Below are 16,874 nucleotides of genomic sequence, written 5' to 3'. Positions count from 1 at the left end.
AAGACAAGCTGAAACATACCTGACATGAGATCACCAACTCTTAAATAAATATCTTGTTTATACTTGAAAAGCAAAAGATAAGTCAGTTCTTGCTTCACTTACCAGCTGATCTACAAGCTGAGGTTTCTCTGCTGTCTCACAGCACTTACATCCCAAGCAAGACAAGACATAGGACTGCCAGTTCTATACTGCTTCCTGGTGATGCCGCTTGTAGTTTTAAAGGAAGGTTTTATCCCAACTGCCAGAAACTAGCAACTTTAACAGGACTTTTAAAATAAGACATGTTAGAACAAATACTCTGTTCCTGGAGGGAAAAAAAAAAAGAAGAGTTCCAAGCTATTTAAACCTTTGCAATCAGGTCCCCTGAGGCCGAAGGCTCAGAGGCAGTTTGACTTAGAAAACGACTGCAAAAAACTGCCTGCAAATTCTTTAAGCTTATGGGAACAATTCACTCTGAAAGTTTATTATCAAATCCATCAGATTAAAGCAGTTTTGGCAAGCTGTACCATAACCTCTTTAGCTGGAAAATGGCATATGCAAAAGCAATGAGAACTTATGAGGCATTGAGAAGAACATGAAAGAAACCCAACTGAAAGCGATACATTTTTGTGGACTGTTATCCCTCGAAGCAATACTTAAAATACTGTTCTAATACTCAAGCTTGTGTTGCCACTGAGAGCGCAATTCTCAACGTGAAGAGCTGTTGCTGTGAACAAGCATGACTATGGTTACAAAAATGAACGCAGAAGTTAATGCAAAAAGTCATCTCAAAAAAGTTTATTAGAATGAATAAAAACGTGAAGAATGACAGTAAGAGAAAAAGCAACTTAGCATGGAAGAATATCCGTTTAAACAGTTTATAATCAGCAAGGTTTGAAATAAATGGATAACTATTGCAAAATTTCAAGTGATTTCTTGTACAGCAATTTGCGTTGTATCAGATTCCTCACTAGGACTATTGCTTCTGTTTGGGTCTGATCCCTGTTGCAGGTAAGAATTAAAAAAATATCCCCTGTTACTGCTGGACCGCAGAATGCATTGTTGGTTTAGGAGCTGATAGAAAAAGAAATTCTCATCCGAAGAGTCCATTTAAAATTAAAAACAAAACTTTCCTAATCACACTACAAAGAAATACATTAGTATTTTGGCCATTAAAATTCTTACACGGTATTTATTTAGCATGGCAATCCCACAAATTCCCTCCCTTCACGTAACCGCAAATCAAATCTCTCTTTCAGAGGCTGCTTCTTGGCTTTGATTCTGGAGATTTACTTCATGTACGCTTACACCGGCTTCAGGACAAAGACAGCATCATCTAGTACATAGTAGTCATTATACATATCACCTTCACATAGGTATGGCAGTCTGGTGAAAGCCTCTATGGCAAAACCAGCTTTACCGAACACTTCTGGCAGGCTATTAACCTGTTCTTCCCAAGTATGCCCTTTGATTTCCAAAACTTCTGAGGGCTTTTCCCACTTGCCACCTACTGGGAAAAGAAAACAAGTTTTGTTTCAATTATGAAGCAAACTCAATTGTGTGCTGTATTTTCTTTCAGAAATGACACTACACAGACTGTACTCCATTCCACTCAAATACAAGGTTTACAAGCCATTTGTAGAGCTGCTGATAGATCAATTCAAGGCTTTTCCAGAAGAAGCTCCTTTTTAAGGTGACCTTCTGCTACATTCTTAACAAGCAGCTCCAAAACAAGTTGAAAAGGACCCTCCATCACTGAGACGCTGTTCAGCAGACATGGACAGGCAGACACTTTAACAAAGATTTTATCCAGCGCTGTATTTTTCCCTTTATGCCTACAGTTTAGCCAAAAAATTACCATCAGGTAATTACACACAGAGATAACAAGTTGAAAAATCATGATTTGCTGACAAGTTTTCAATGGCAGACTATCTTACTAGTTAGATAAGGGATGGAGACAGAACCTATTATGGCAATGGACACTTACAAGCTGATGTAACGAAGATAATTTAGGGTCACATAAAATTAAGAAACTGAATACATGTATTACACTGGAAAATATGTTATTTGATATATAAAATGAATAAATCTGAACTTCTACAGGCACAACTCTCACTTCAAAGTTAAGAAGAGCTCTCTTGCTTTCAAAGTAACATGAAACATTTTCTGGTGTGCAATGTACGTTTAACATGTTTGCTAAAAGCAGCAGTAAAACCTCCTCTAAACAGGAAGTTCTAAATCTCGTGATTCAGAGAGTTCTGCAACTCCAAATATTTCCTAAGTTCCTCTTCCTTTGAGCAGAACACTTTCCAGAAAGATACAAGAAATGGCATCTGTCAACAAATCCCATAAAGCGCTTGTGCTGGCACTTGACTGGATTCTGTACAGTGTTGGTAAGACTTCTTTTTTATAAGCTTCTTCTACTTCCTCACGTAACAGAAGATGCAGGGTTAAAAATCTGGTGGTTATGATCTGCAACATAGCTGGAACCATACTAAAAGGCTTTGCTAAGAGTAGAGTTCTTCTGTCTTCATGCAGCTTACAAAACAAGGGACTCTTTAGAAATGTTTTTTCTTCCAAAAGTCTGAAATGCTTCTAAAAATCTGTGATGAGCAAACTACTATTTTCATTTTCACTGCCTAAGCTCAATTCCATTTGTTTAATAATTAAGCAATGAGAATAAAATGAGATAAACCAAAAGTATTTAAATAATGTTTCAAGTGTTTATTGAACTTTAAAACAAAAGTAAATCTGCCAGACCAGTCATATTCAGCCTAACATTTCATTTCCTTAATTAGAATTCTCCCCGATTAATCTTCCTGTTTTCTCCACACATATTCTTAAATGTCAGAACTAACAAGCAAAATTGTTATCCTTAGAAACCCAGAGTCAATATATGCAACAAAGTGGAAGAATGCCAAGGAATTATTAAGAATTCTTCCTAATGTTACAAAATTGCTAAGTTTTAAATGTCTCAGTTTCTGACATTTCTGCTGCCTCCATCAGGCAGTCTCACTGCTTTCCAACTGTCCCTCACATCGCTGTTTATTCTCAACAGGTGCTACAGATATCTGCCATGTCACTGTAACACAGCCCAGGTTCCAGGAAGCTGAACACTCTGCTCACACTGCGCTCCTAACGTGTGCTTTCTCAGCCCACGGATGCTCCCCAGCTAACCCTCAAGTCCTATGGTTTCGTTTTTTTACTGACAGACACGAGGATCTGTGTACTCCTGAATGCGCCAATCAGCAGAAGTTCCAAGTGCGTGCATCATCAGAAAATAACCATTCCCTTCAAATCAACAATCTGACTGTAAACGACAACGCTCTTTATTTCTGTGGGATAGCATTTGCAAATTCAGGCTCACCCTATTCCAAGCAAACAGGAGATGGAACATTACTGACGAAAAGAGGTCAGTTCATTATTCATTCCTAATGAGGCACGGTTCTCTTACTCCAAAACTTGGGTGGCTACTAGAAAGGATGTAGCAAGTGAGAAGCAGAGAAACTGACATTTACTGGAATTACATCCAACAGAGAACAGCCAAAAGTTTCAGTCCTATACCTCTGCAGTGTTTGCCATCTAGTTAAAAGATGATGGGACTTCATTAATTACACCTCAATTTTACATGGCTAGAATAGAAGAAAACGAGCAGGATTTTTATTTCCCCTTCTATCCTTCCTTCTCCAGCCTAGTTTTATTTCTAAACGAAGGCCTAAATGCTTTGATTACAATGTCTTCAATCACAGCAGAATACTGGGTTTTATTCTCAATCTATCCCCTAAGGAAGTGTTTATAATCAGGAATAACAAGGCTCCATTCCCCTTGCAGGTGATCTCACTAAGAAATTGAGATTGGAGATGAACTTTAAAAATACTACATTGATGTGTATTAAGTTTTTTAATTCTGCAGAGGAAAGGGGCTGATATGCAGAGTTTTAAGGAAATTACATGGCTCATAAAAGCTGCTTGTTACTCTAACACTCACTTCTAACTAAGCAGAGAGGCACGACACTGAAGAATTCAACTCCATGATCGTCGTCTCAACATTACTGCTTCTATACAGCATTACCATATTCACAATCCTTATAGGCCACAAGGTAGGCTCAAACTGATTGTTATTTAACTTTAAGCAGTCTGACCACCTCCATAAGTAGAATGAATTCCCAGCTTCCATAACATCTATAGTTAAGTTCTAGCAATGCGGTTGGTTGAATGAAGTTCATATGTTGCACACATCTGTCTGCAACAGCAATCACATTTCCTTTTTTCTAAATATAAGGCTAAAATTATACTGAGTGTATTAATCAGCAAGTTGAAGACTGTATTAATGCACACTCAAAAAGTAGAGTTAGAAATTACCACAGCAAGTCATTAACTCTCTGAATTGGCTTCCGTTAGAAGTAAAATAATTTAAATTCAATGCCAAAATATTTGTGAGCTGAAAGCTTACTAAACTGACTTTACTTGCATAAAGAAATTGTGTTCATCCACTGTATGAACACAGACATTAGTAAAACTGGTGCATATAACAGCAGGACATGCAAATATGGACTTTACAGCTGCAAGTGGTGCAGCACAGCTCCTTGTCTCAACAAGGACAGCAAGCTTGTTGTTGTTTTATTTTCTTTACCTGAATACTATAGGGGGAAAAAAAATCACTCGTGCCTTCTTAACCAAGAGAAAACCTGCTATCTTACTTTTGACAGCCAGGCTGTGCTTTGGGCATGTTCTATTGCACTCAGAGTAAAAATGTTTACATCATTTAATACCAGAAAACAAAAAGGGCCGTGTATGTTTGAAAACCCTTCATTTTTTCAGTGGTACATAAGCAAATCTACTCAGTTTATTCTGCTACTTTGTTGCTAAATCATCCCTTGTTTTAATCATCTTTTTCTTCCCTCTCCTTCCAGTTAAAACCAAAGCTGCTAAATAGAAGTGGGAATGAAGGGCAGAGAACAGAGAACTGTGTACGTCATCACCGTCTGCTTTATCTATACTTTAGAGAGTAACAAAAAGCCATACTAGCTATTTAAATATCCATTAAACAAGGTACATACGTTAAGAGATGTAGTATTCATCTCATTTAAACACTTTGAGCTGCCAAATTACAAGTTCCTGGAGCATTATTTAATAACTTCCCCAAAGACACACACGGAGAAACCAACTACAACTATAAAAACGTAGCAAAAGATGCTTCTTCCAACCTGACCTGTAGCACCACCCTAACATGTCTGAAATCATTTACAGAAAATCAGCAGCGGACGAAAAATTTTTCGAGCGATAGCCCAAGAACTTCAAAGGCAGCAGCATGCTGAGCACTGCCACCAGCCCGTAAGTGTCTGTCTTTCCCATGCAGATAAACACATGCATACAGATAAACCTTTGTACATTCTATACATATCTATACATACAGCCAGATAGGTAAACTGATAAATGGGGAGGGAAGAAGTTTGCTGGAACAGTAAAGGGGTGGAATTTACCTCGAAAAGGAAGTTCTGCATTTTAAAAAAGCCAAAAATATCTGTAGCAGCAAATAAACACTTCTACATTTTTCCATAGGATCATTTGGAGGATGACACTGTTTATCAGAACAGATGAGGATGTGCTGCATCTCCAGTTTGTTCAATATGTTTGATGCAACCGAAGGGGCTGATGAAGAATTTAAGCTTTTTCACAGACTTATTTTCCTTTAAAAACCAAGAAGAAAACTGAACAGGGCAGTGTTCTTCAAGGAACAATTACGTCTGTTACGCATTACTGCCCATTCCACAAGAACAGTGGAAGAAGACTTCATCTTTTAGAAGTGAACAGCTAATGCTTCATTAAAACTTCCCCTTTCAACTTATATGCAATTATATGTATTTTAACCTGAATTTCAATGCATTTCTTTTATGTGAACTGTGCATTTTTGTAAGATGTATGTTAATCAACTGCAACAAGATAAACTCGTTACGCAGTGACATTCAGTTTTCAGTCATATTAGTGTGATAGTTATAATGGATACATAGATGAAAAATTACCCTGTTAAACCAGTCACACAAGAGCATGTTTTATTATGATGCCATATGATTCATACAGCTTACTCGACAAATTAATTTATGAGCAGGAAGTGCATTACTGGTTCTACGTGTTGAAAATAAAGCTTCTGGGAAAAGCTTAATTTATGATTAAGCAACTTTGGACTCTAGGTGTCACTGTAATTCCAGAAACAGAAATGTTACCTCCCACTCCACCTCGCTTTGTTCTCTGAACAAGCTTCACACTGACACTTACTGCAACTGCTGTCAAACAAGTGTAGTAATCCAGATGTTTCATATCTCCTACTCTGAAACCTGATCCCTACCTGACTCATCCCGGCTCCATTTGTTCCCCACTTTAGAAATCTCCCCAAGCAAGTTCAAACTTCTAAATTAGCTGATAGAAGGAGCAATCCCAGCTCCATACAGTTTTTCTTCTTATCATAAAGCCTGTGTGCACGTGTGACATTTAAGGCTTCATCTTGTAGAACAACTGAATGAAAACAGTGAAATTTAAAATCTCTCATAGGTGATGAACACAGAATGGGACTTCACTGTTTCTTTAGACAATAGCTGAATAAATCCTAAGTGGGAAAGCTTTGGTGGAATGCCAACAGCATTTCGTAACTTGCATTGTCCAGAAAAGTTTATATAGGCCCATATTCACAACAATGGTAAACAGTAAATGCATTTTGAAGTTTCAGTAGATATTTACCAACTGGAACTGCCAGAACTGATAAAGGCATACTAAAGTTAATCTGTCACACACTGCAGGTCAGACAGCCTCAAAACATCATCACTGCACTGGCTCAGACTTAAGACAAATCATTTACACGTTGCCAGAATAAACCAAAGTTTGACTTCGGTTTACAGGCTGTCTTAGCTGTTCTTACTTGTTGAAATCCATTCTAAGATCAGCAACCAGAGAACAGGTTTCTACTTCTTCAGGATTTCCAAATTCAATATCCTATTCTATTCCCAGTACACTGCAGGCAATTAATGATGGATTATAAATGCACTTGAAATATTCTTTTCTTCTTTAATTTACCAGCCTCCTGGTGAGTGAGGAAGTTACATGTGGTCTAGCATGGTTACCCAACAACATGTAGAAGAGTAAGCCCTGGGCGCAGCAGCGATTGCAAAACACAATGACATTTTGAAGGCACACAAATAACACAAACATACAAATCACTCCTCAATTTCTGCTTCTAACATTCTCATGGAAGTCTAGTGAGACAATGCTGTTATTTGGAATATAAAATACTTTTAAATTGCTCAGGGATATGATTTAGCAGAGGGTTGTTAGGGTAGTATGGTTAGGCTGTGGTTGGACTCGATGATCTTTAAGGTCTTTTCCAACCTGAGCAATTCTATGATTCTATGATTCTAAAGAGAGGAAGTGAAACAGTCCTACATTAGAGGAACACAGCTGCAACCAAACATGCTTGAAAATACCATGCAGATGCATAAGTCAAACTCATTTAAGACACATTACTGTTTAGAACTACATGCTCAAATACTATGCTTGAAGCAGCTCTTCAAATTATGTTCTTTTTAGACTTTTTTTTTCCTTTTGCCTGTCTCAATCTCCCTCATTCCCCAATGTATAATGGCATATAGAAAAACAGATTCACTTTGACTGCATTTATGATTTCCAAAACGTTAACATTATTAGCTCCGTACATTCTGGGAACACATATACTTCTACTGACAACTCTTACTAGTCAAGGACAGCCAATATCCAAAGAATGACTGATGAACACCAGCCTTCTAGAACTGAAACGTCCTTCAGCGTGCCTCAAGTTGAACCCTCACAATCACAGGCACCTGAAAGAAGCTTCTAGCCTCTTCTGATGCACAGTCACAGAGAAAGATTCATTTGAAATGACTCTCATGCATTTCTTTAAAATGCAATTACGGGAAATAATGGAACATCAGTCACAAATTTTACTTTTTATTCCAGCTATCAGTACACTACTAATAATGGTTGGTATTTCATATTAGTACATGGTCTATATTTTGTTTTGAGAGCTCATATTGGACAGCAAACATTATCTCCTTAGGAATTTTTAGGTGTAGTTTATCTGGAACACTTGAAGCACTTTGAGCTAAGCTGCTCTACTCAATACTACAGACAGGTCTGAAGGATTTCTTCAACGGTTGCTAGAGACAACTGGGGTTACCTATGTGACAGAAGCAGGGAGCCCTAATCAGAGATCAGTTTTCCCATGTTGCTCCACACAGCTCAAATGTGGCAACCAGCAGAACAGGATGTGTGACATCAATATCTGAGCTTTTTGTTGGTGCCAACAATGTATGCTGGGGAATTAAGAAAACGGCTCTTACCTCATGTGTCCTATTTACCTATCATTGCATACTTCTCAACAAGCACACTACAAATTAGTTATAACTAAGTCAAATAAGAACATATCAATTATTTTAAAAACGTTTAATCCAGAATAAGGCCATCTACGAAGTTTTTAGTTGCCAAAGTTTTTAGTTTTTAATAGCTACTGATCCATGTACTTACCATTTTCCACGTATGGGTGAAATGGCAGAACTAATGCTAGAATGACTCTGCCTCTAGTTGGCTCCAGTACACTTCTAATATCTTTTAATACAGTCAGTGGCTGATCACAACGATCCAGCAAATTCAAACAGCTGATAACATCATACTGAAATCCTGTGTTCTGCCATTCATTTATACCAAGCACCCTACAGAGAGAGAAAGAGATAAAGAGCCAAGTTCAGAGGGAATCACTGAGGATAAAAATTCCCAATTGATGTGCTGATAGCACAGAAAGATCAGCCAACCAGGCAATGAGGAAAGGCAGACACTGTCTTTCTAGTCCTATGGAAAAGAAAACTACTCAAGAATAGGCATGGCTATATATTCAGCCACACCTTCATACTGCCATATAAACACCAGGGTATTATTAAAGTCTGATGCCCTAAATTAAAACTGAACATACTTCTCAAAAGTAACAACAAAGCTGCAATATGATTAATAGTTTGCAGCATTTAAACCACCCGGACTTACCAGTGTGCAAACCCAGTTGCTATTAATTTTCCTCTTATGGACAGGTAAAGGAAAGAAATCCACATTTCCTTCATTCTTTGTGTTGAAGTCTGGGGTACTGTATCCCTAGACACTAAGCAATATTCAACAAGAGCTGCTGCCTACAAGAACTTCCAGCTGTTGTGATTAGAGCACAACAAAGTTCTGAAAGTGATTAAGTTTTTGTTCAAAGTACTGTTAATCTTAATAGTGAGAACTAAGCATAATAAAAGATTCTTTACAAAGCAGTCTACAATCATAACTTTCTGAGTGATTAGGTGGAGATACCTGAATAATCTGTGTCTATAACCAAGACTCAATTTGCTTGCTCTGCAGCCCCATCAGCCCCTCTTGCAATTTTGGACTGTTCGTTCATCAGCACCCAAATTTTGTCTCTCTAATTGCCTTCTTTAAAGCAATTTACACAAACTACAAAAAACAGACTTCAAAACAGTTGTTGCCAATTTTGTCTTAACTGGTAACAGGGAACATTTGCATAACAAAAGCCCTGGTAACAAGGAACATCAGATGTGTTTGCTTTATTGTTTTTGTACAGTTCAATCCTTTCCATAAAGATCAAACAACAGAAAAATAAACTGAAAATACTGGACATTTATAAAACATTACAAAGATTGTTTTGCTGTAATATCTGATATAAACAATGTAGGGAGCATTCAGAACAATACCTGTATTTTTTCTTCTGAAGCTGCCATATCATAGTTTCAGACAACTCAGTGGCATAGATTTCTTCAAAGTGAGGACTCATGACTTTAGTAACCTCTCCATCTCCAGCTCCTAAATCGAGGAGTCTGTGGGATTTCCATTCTGGATTTATTTTAAGCAGTCTTTGAAATTGTTCTGGGGAAAACACAAACATTGAGCCCCTTCCCAGCAGCCTGAAAGGTGAAGATGAGAAACATTCAATTTCAAACAAGCTTGAACAGGAAGGACAACAAAGTAATTTCAAATGTGCTTTGGCAGCAATCAGTCACACAATATAGATAAGGTCACTACTCAGATAAATTTACAAATCCACTCCAACTTGCCTTCTGCTTGTCAGAGACCACACAAACACATGGATGGCTACATGCAGTTTTAGTGGCTAAGACTTCAGGAGGGATTTGATCAGGAAAGGAAGAGCTTGCGGGCTGCAAAGCAAGAAAATGATCACACACAAAAAAGCAGGGGGGGGAAGATAAAGACTAAGCCTTATTTGTCACGTTTGCAGATTTGAATCTCTCCCACCTACCTAAAAAGGAGAAAGAAGACAGAGCAAAGGAAACAGCAGAACGGCTGCAGACAGAAGTACGCACAGAGAATAAGGAACAGGATTTGGAACTAGGAGGGACGGCAGGGAAGAGATTTAAAGAAAGCATGGGGATAGCACTGCTGGAGCGGCAAAAGAAAAGACTTCTTAATTGTGTGATACAGTGGCTTTTGCTGCTATCTGCAGACCCTGCATTTAACACGAAGAGCTGTCAAACAGAAAATAGGTAAGTCATTAAGGTATTGGGTAGAGGTGACATTTGGATTCTTTACGGATCACATCAATGGCACACACACCTATAACTGACTGAAGGCTACATAGTGACAGATTGCTGCTGCCACTGCAGAATTCAGAAGATGAAAGAGTTTGGAGAACAAGCAGAGGAAGAAAGAATGGGTCAACGACAGACTAAAGGCAGTAAAAAATATGTAGTATTTAAACTCATGTTGGATAGCAGGTTAAACTTCAGAAAGAAAATGAGCAGAAATCCTATGAACAAGAGGAAAAAAGGTAAACGAGCAAAAAGGATGAAAGAATAAAAAATCTGAAAAATAAGAGTTCTAGATACACTATTAAAAGCAAACACCACCAGCATAAGGATAGGCCATACAGGTATGTAGAAGAAACTACAGGAGGATATTAAATATATTTTAAAAACAAATGGAATACAACCAATTTATGTAGAGCCCCTTTGCAGCACACTCATGTCAGTCTACACTGTCTAACTGGCTCCTGGCTATTAAGCATAACAGCACTATGAGGAGGTACTCAAAGCACTGGAGAGCCTTTGAAAAAAAAAAAAAGAAAGAAAAAAAGAAAGAGAAAGGAATATGAGGAGACCAAAGGAACCTTTATGTAAGCCTACAAGCACTAAAAACACCACAGGGAAGCTCAGAGACATCTGGTTAGAAAATAGAGAAAGATTATTTTCCTAGCCTTAGTAGCTGCTGTCCTCAAATCAGACTGTACTGAAATATGTACAGATGTGGGGATGGTGGAGAAATGGGGAAATGCAACAAAACACATTCTTGATAGAGTCAAAAGTGCCGAGTTGTTACAGACGTCAGAGCAAAAGAGAAGGAACTCTGACTTTCTGGGGTGACACACGAAAGCAGCCACGAACAGCAAACTTCTCCCACAGCCAACCACAGGAGAGACCGATGCGATGTGAGCAGGAGAGCAATGGTTTATAAAATCCTCTATTCCCACCTCACTGGTTCATCAGTCCAATGTGCCAGACCAGAAGCTACCTGTTCAGGTATAGCTAATATACAAACCATGATGAAATTGAGTTTTAATGGATAAGAGGAAGGACCATTCCATGGAAGTGTTACAAGACTTCACTCAGCAACTTCTGCATCGTTCCGAAATCTGCCTCATTTTGCATCAGCTTTGTCCATAAGCCTTCGATGCAATGCAGAACTAACTGGACACAGCCACCTCCAATGAGAACAATCACAATGGGAAACGCTACAGAAATGGCAGCAGATAAAGGGCAAGGAGGAAGAAAAAAAAACAAACCAGAGAGGAGTACATTATCTAGTACAAAGAAAATACTCTCTTATTTAGGAGGATAATCAGGAGGAAATTAAGTAATGATTACAAAATACAATTAGAGCCCTATGCCTCTCTCCTGACTAATTGCTAACATTCCCTCTGCCTTGCTTATACTGGAACTGGTGTTGTTTAATTAAGAGGGTTTAGGGGAAGAGCACAGTAGGGCTTTGCAGAAGTTAGTCTGCCAAAGGGGAAAGCGTAGAACCTGAAGAAAAGCCGACAGGTCAAGAAGCAGGGCTGAACACCTGAAAAACCTACATCCAAAACGTATGTAGTTTACCTAAGATTGACTTTTCACTTACCCATTGATAGATGTTCTAGACATAAAAAGGCTAAAAATTGAGGACACAAAAGAGTGATAGAGCTGGATAAACAGCCAGCCTGATTTTTCAATGCTGTTGTTTAAGAAGATCTGCGTTCCTTGGTCAAGGTAACTCTGGACAAAAATAGGCTGAAGGGATTCAGACAACTGTTCTGTGTTGCAGACATACCACTAGAGAAAGAGACAAAGGATCGTTAAAAAGTTCAGCAATATAAAAATAGAATCGTTAAAAAGCAATCGAACACAAGGAGCTATTATCAGTTTCTGTAAATACAAAAATGTAGCTTTCCCTCGAGGCTTTTAAACAGGCTTCAGGATTAATTAACTCAGATACGAGCTGTAATCAGGTGCGGACAGACGACTCACTATAAATAACACTTAAAATTTTATCTTAGTCACTACTTTGTACTTTAAAGAATTTTGTACAACAACTGTTGCAGAAAGCTATCGCAGTGCATGGGACAGCAGCACGTGTCAAACAGCATGAAGGGGGACTATGCTGCTTTCGGACTCTGCTCTCAGCTTGTCACTGTGTGTCCCTGAAGAGATACAGGAAACACATCTGCAATATTTCTTTCAGCTAGAGACAGAATCCAACCCATACTTTAAAGAACTGCTCATCGGTCACTTCTCACTACTGGCCCACACTTCACTTAGCAGTGAAACAAGAACATCCACAAGCCTTTCAGAACCATTTTGTCAATAAACCTCACCACCATTATCTCTACTAATAAAACAATCGGGTTCTCACATCTAAGACATCATCACTATCAGCTGAAAGACAGTTCTGTACCTTCTTATTTGCAGAACACAAAGCCTGAGTAAAAGCAGGTTCAAGATTACTTTCAACCTGTGTTACCTGGTAACAGCCAGCCCTGTACAAACTTATCTCCCCCTTAAACCTCACAATACTGTTCCCTAATCTGGCTGCCTGTTCATGGTGCAGATAAAAAAATCACAAGTACACTAAAAAGGTGTGTAGGTTTTCCTCAGAACCTTCTAAAAGTGCAGTGCTAAGGACAGCACACGGCCAGCTGGGGAACTGCACAGCGATCTGCACCTACAGCAGCGTCTGCAGCCATACTATGGGAAACACAACCTGGTCCCTTCATGTTTGTTGTATGGCAGAGGTCGGTTACCGCATGTTTACAGTGTTGAGCAGCACAGTGGAACTTCCAGTCACTTCTGTAATAGAAACGATAAGAGTACAGGACTCTCATCTTCTGGCAAACCGAGCCCTCAGCAGTACTTCCAAGCACACGTGATCTTTTCCTCTCAAACCCACAGTTTATGAAACCCCACACCGTAATGCAGAGCCTGGCACAAGGATCCTCAGGACTGCTAACTGCCAGCTTGGGTCCTTCCTCACTGCAGCACAGCGGTACTTGAATGAACCAGCACAGAGCAGTGATTCCCAGAAGGAATCCTTAGCAGATAGTGAGAAAGCACTCAAAGCAGAGCAGCCAGCATCCATCTGCTGATGGCAGGAGTGGACAGTCCCATAGAGGAGCAGGCTGGGATGTGTGTCAGCTCCAGCAGTTACTGTGAGGCTGCTGCCCAGCCACACCAGGCAGGTGCAGGGCGGCTCCTCACATTGCCAGTTTCAATGGAGAAGGAAATATATCCCAGTACCAGAGCTGTGGGAAGCACACACTTTGATTCCTAAGAGGTATGAACACCCATATGCAGTACTTGAGCTCATACACCCTATAATAACGTTAGCGAGTATTAGAAGTGATACCAGACTATAGGGAAAAAATTGACAAAATCCACCCAAAATTCAAATAAAATAAGTGGTGAAAAACAGCTTCATTCTGGAATAACTCCTCAAAACAGAACTTGCTTTTGTATTCCTCCATGTCCAATTCCCAAACAGCCCTTTTCACACCACTAGTTTCATAGCAGTAAGCGCATCGATCTGGTATAGCACAACTGTAGAAGAACTACGGCCTATCAGAGAAATCCAAAGAGGAGTTTTAAGTTGCATTGACACCCAAACCCAGTGAAGAGGGAGCTGCTGACAACCTACCTGTGAATGACACCACTGCCTTCACAGCATGTTTTCTTGATCTACTCATCTTTCTAGTACGGTTTTTAACAGGAAGAACTTGCAAGTGTTCTTTGTTCAGCAGAAGGAAGGTTCCTCCTGTAAGCCCAGCCTCAGTTTCTGTCATCCAACCCATCCACCGAACCACCCAAGCGCAGGCTGAGCTCCTTCCCAGTATCAGGCTCACTTGGCAGCAGGGCTCTGGGTGTCGCTGCCCACTCAGAGCACAAAAACCCTCCAGTAACAGCTCAGCCCGAAGAACCACGATGTACGCGCTCTTCCTTTGTACAGCAATCCTCAAGTACTTATATCGTATCTTCTCCATTAGCTCGGCTAAACCTATTTGACTCAGATAAAACAACACCTCCCTTCACCTCCGCACGAGTCGCCGCCCTCCTCAACTCCTGACGGATTTTCAGTGAACTGTCCCACAGACCTGAACGCGTCTGAAAGTCGATCCGACCCCGGAGCCAGCGAACGGCCACGGCGCGGCTCCGACTGCCCCGCAGGCTCCCCGTGCCCGCGCTGCCCAAACACGGCGCTGACCTTTCACCGCAGCTCTATCGCCCTGCAAACTCGGCTCCGCTTTGGCACCCGCCGCCCCTCGAAGGCCTCTGCGCGCTTTGTTGCGAGCGGTTCGCAGCCTCAGGTACGTTCTTCCACACGCACCGGCACCGACACGGCGCCCGTCAGACCGCGAACCCACCGCATCCCCGGCGCGCAGACTTCGCTCAGGCGGCGTTTCCCCGTCGGGACGCGCAGCACGGCGGCTCACCCGGCCCAAACGCTCCTCGCCGCGCCGCTACAGCCCCGGGACGCCGCCGCGGCTCCCCCCAGCCGCCCTTCCCCTCCCGCCCGCCGCCTCTCACCCGGGGCGCGCACGTCAACTTTCTCGCCGGGAGGACGCGGCCGCCGCCGCTCTTTGTCTCGCTCAGGCGGGCGCTGCCCGGCCCGGGGCCCCTCAGCCGGCACAGGGCCGCCCCCCCCGCCCCGGTACCTCGGGCCACCCGGCCCCCGCCCGCCGCCTCGCTCCCCCCCAGGCCCGGCGGACGCGAGGAGGGGGAGCGGAGGGGCGGGCAGGGCAGGGCAGGGCAGGGCAGGGCAGGGCGAGCGGAGGCCACTCGGCCGTACCTGGTGGGTCTCCCCGGCGCTCGGCGCGGGCGGGCCGTGGCTGCCCATCATATTCGCGTAGAGGGACCTGGATAAAGGGCTCCGCAGGTACCTGGCGGGACCGGCCCACATCCTCCTCCTCAGCGCCCACAGGAGCAGGGTGTAGCAGCCCAGCCAGCACAGCCACAGTCTCATCGGGGGACGGGGCAAGGAGTCACCCCCTCCCGCGGCCGCCGTCTCCCCTCTCCATGGCAGCGGCGGCGCGCAGCCCGCCGAGCTCGGCGCCCCGCCAGGGCCCGCACGCAGAGCTCGGGGCGGAACGAGGCGGCGCGGCGGCGGGGCCCGGCCGGACCGCTCGGCTGCGACACGCCGGGGCCTGGCGCGCGCCCGCTCCGCGCCTTCCTCTCGCCAATCGCGGGGCGCCGCTCTCACAGCGCGGCGGCGAATGGCGGCGTCCGCTCCGCGCCGCTCCCGCTCAGCTGCCGCTCCGTCCCCGCCGCTCGCGCCGCCCCCTCGGGCGCGCACGTGCGTGGCCCCGCCCCGCCATGACAGCCGCGTGCGCACAGCTGCCGGAGCGCGAGGCGCGGAACGCACGGCTCTACCAGCCGCTGTTTGCTGCGGGCATCGCACCGCCACGCGTGCAGCGAGATGCTGACCTGCGAGTGCGCGGACTGCGTGCGGAGCGAACCGCGCGCGCGGGAGCTGAGCCAGGAACGCGGGATGTACGTGCAGTTCTCCCGGCTAAGCACAGAAATACAACAGCTCCGTCTGCTATTACTGTCACAACGCGGCTACCAGAGAGAGGGCTGTAAGAGATCAAAACCGATTCCTTTGGGAGAAAGGATGTTCAGTGAGGGAGCCTCGGAAATCCACTTCGTTCACAAACGCCTGCTGGTGGCTGTGGGCCCATCCGGCTCCTTTTAGACTGGACACAACTGAGTCTCGGCTGTCTGCTCCTTTACAAAACCTCCTTCCTGAGCTGACGGGATAGAGCTCATATTTACTCATGGAGATGTGGCTTCTCTGAACTGTTCCTTTCCCTCCTTGTCTTTCCCAACAGCTCCAATTAAGATACACAAGCACACTCCAATGTAAACATCCCACTGGCCATATCGTACTCAGGAATCACTGATTCCAAAGTCACAGCAGGACATTCAAAAGGCCACTTCGTACAGAACAAGAAGAGCCAGCTGTGGGCTACACAAGAAATGAATCTGTTCTGTTCCTACTTCAGCACTCTTTGATGCCATTTACTCTTCTTTCAGGTCATAACTAATCACGTAGCAACATTTCTTGCTATTAAACGACATCGCTATAAATTTGATAGATGCCTTATCAATGTATTACTGTAACATTGTGTACTGTTGTGTCATGTTGTGTATTAAGATCAAAATTTGCAGAACTTATAAAGAAACTCTATGAAGTAACGAGACGAAGCATCACACTTCCCATTCTCTGATGTTATCAAAACACTTCCCCTTCTATATTATACATACTTACATTCCCACTATCACT

At 42.7% G+C, this 16,874-nt stretch overlaps 2 protein-coding genes across 3 annotated transcripts; one reads left to right on the top strand and one right to left on the bottom strand.

Moving 5' to 3' along the window:
• Positions 1 to 379: 379 nt before the first annotated feature.
• METTL9 (methyltransferase 9, His-X-His N1(pi)-histidine) lies at positions 380 to 16,296 on the bottom strand. Of its 2 annotated transcripts, none has more exons than XM_072348763.1 (5): positions 15,381 to 16,296; positions 12,183 to 12,373; positions 9,743 to 9,952; positions 8,529 to 8,713; positions 380 to 1,486 (listed from the first exon to the last, which is right to left on the bottom strand). In XM_072348763.1, exons 1-5 carry the CDS (start codon positions 15,552 to 15,554, stop codon positions 1,284 to 1,286), a joined length of 963 nt encoding a protein of 320 aa, XP_072204864.1. In that variant the 5' UTR covers positions 15,555 to 16,296; the 3' UTR covers positions 380 to 1,283. The 2 variants fall into 2 exon arrangements, with proteins under 2 accessions (XP_072204864.1, XP_072204863.1); XM_072348762.1 differs by having other exon boundaries at positions 385 to 1,489; positions 15,381 to 15,927.
• IGSF6 (immunoglobulin superfamily member 6) lies at positions 2,273 to 6,154 on the top strand. The gene is made up of 6 exons (XM_072348765.1): positions 2,273 to 2,372; positions 3,038 to 3,391; positions 3,981 to 4,078; positions 4,892 to 4,948; positions 5,229 to 5,312; positions 5,541 to 6,154. Exons 1-6 carry the CDS (start codon positions 2,306 to 2,308, stop codon positions 5,577 to 5,579), a joined length of 699 nt encoding a protein of 232 aa, XP_072204866.1. The 5' UTR covers positions 2,273 to 2,305; the 3' UTR covers positions 5,580 to 6,154.
• Positions 16,297 to 16,874: the final 578 nt, after the last annotated feature.

The sequence above is a fragment of the Excalfactoria chinensis genome, chromosome 14, assembly GCF_039878825.1.
Source record: "Excalfactoria chinensis isolate bCotChi1 chromosome 14, bCotChi1.hap2, whole genome shotgun sequence".
In the NCBI taxonomy this organism is placed as follows: domain Eukaryota; kingdom Metazoa; phylum Chordata; class Aves; order Galliformes; family Phasianidae; genus Excalfactoria; species Excalfactoria chinensis.
Note: the sequence above shows the minus strand (reverse complement) of the source record. Positions and strands in the feature narration are given on the sequence as shown.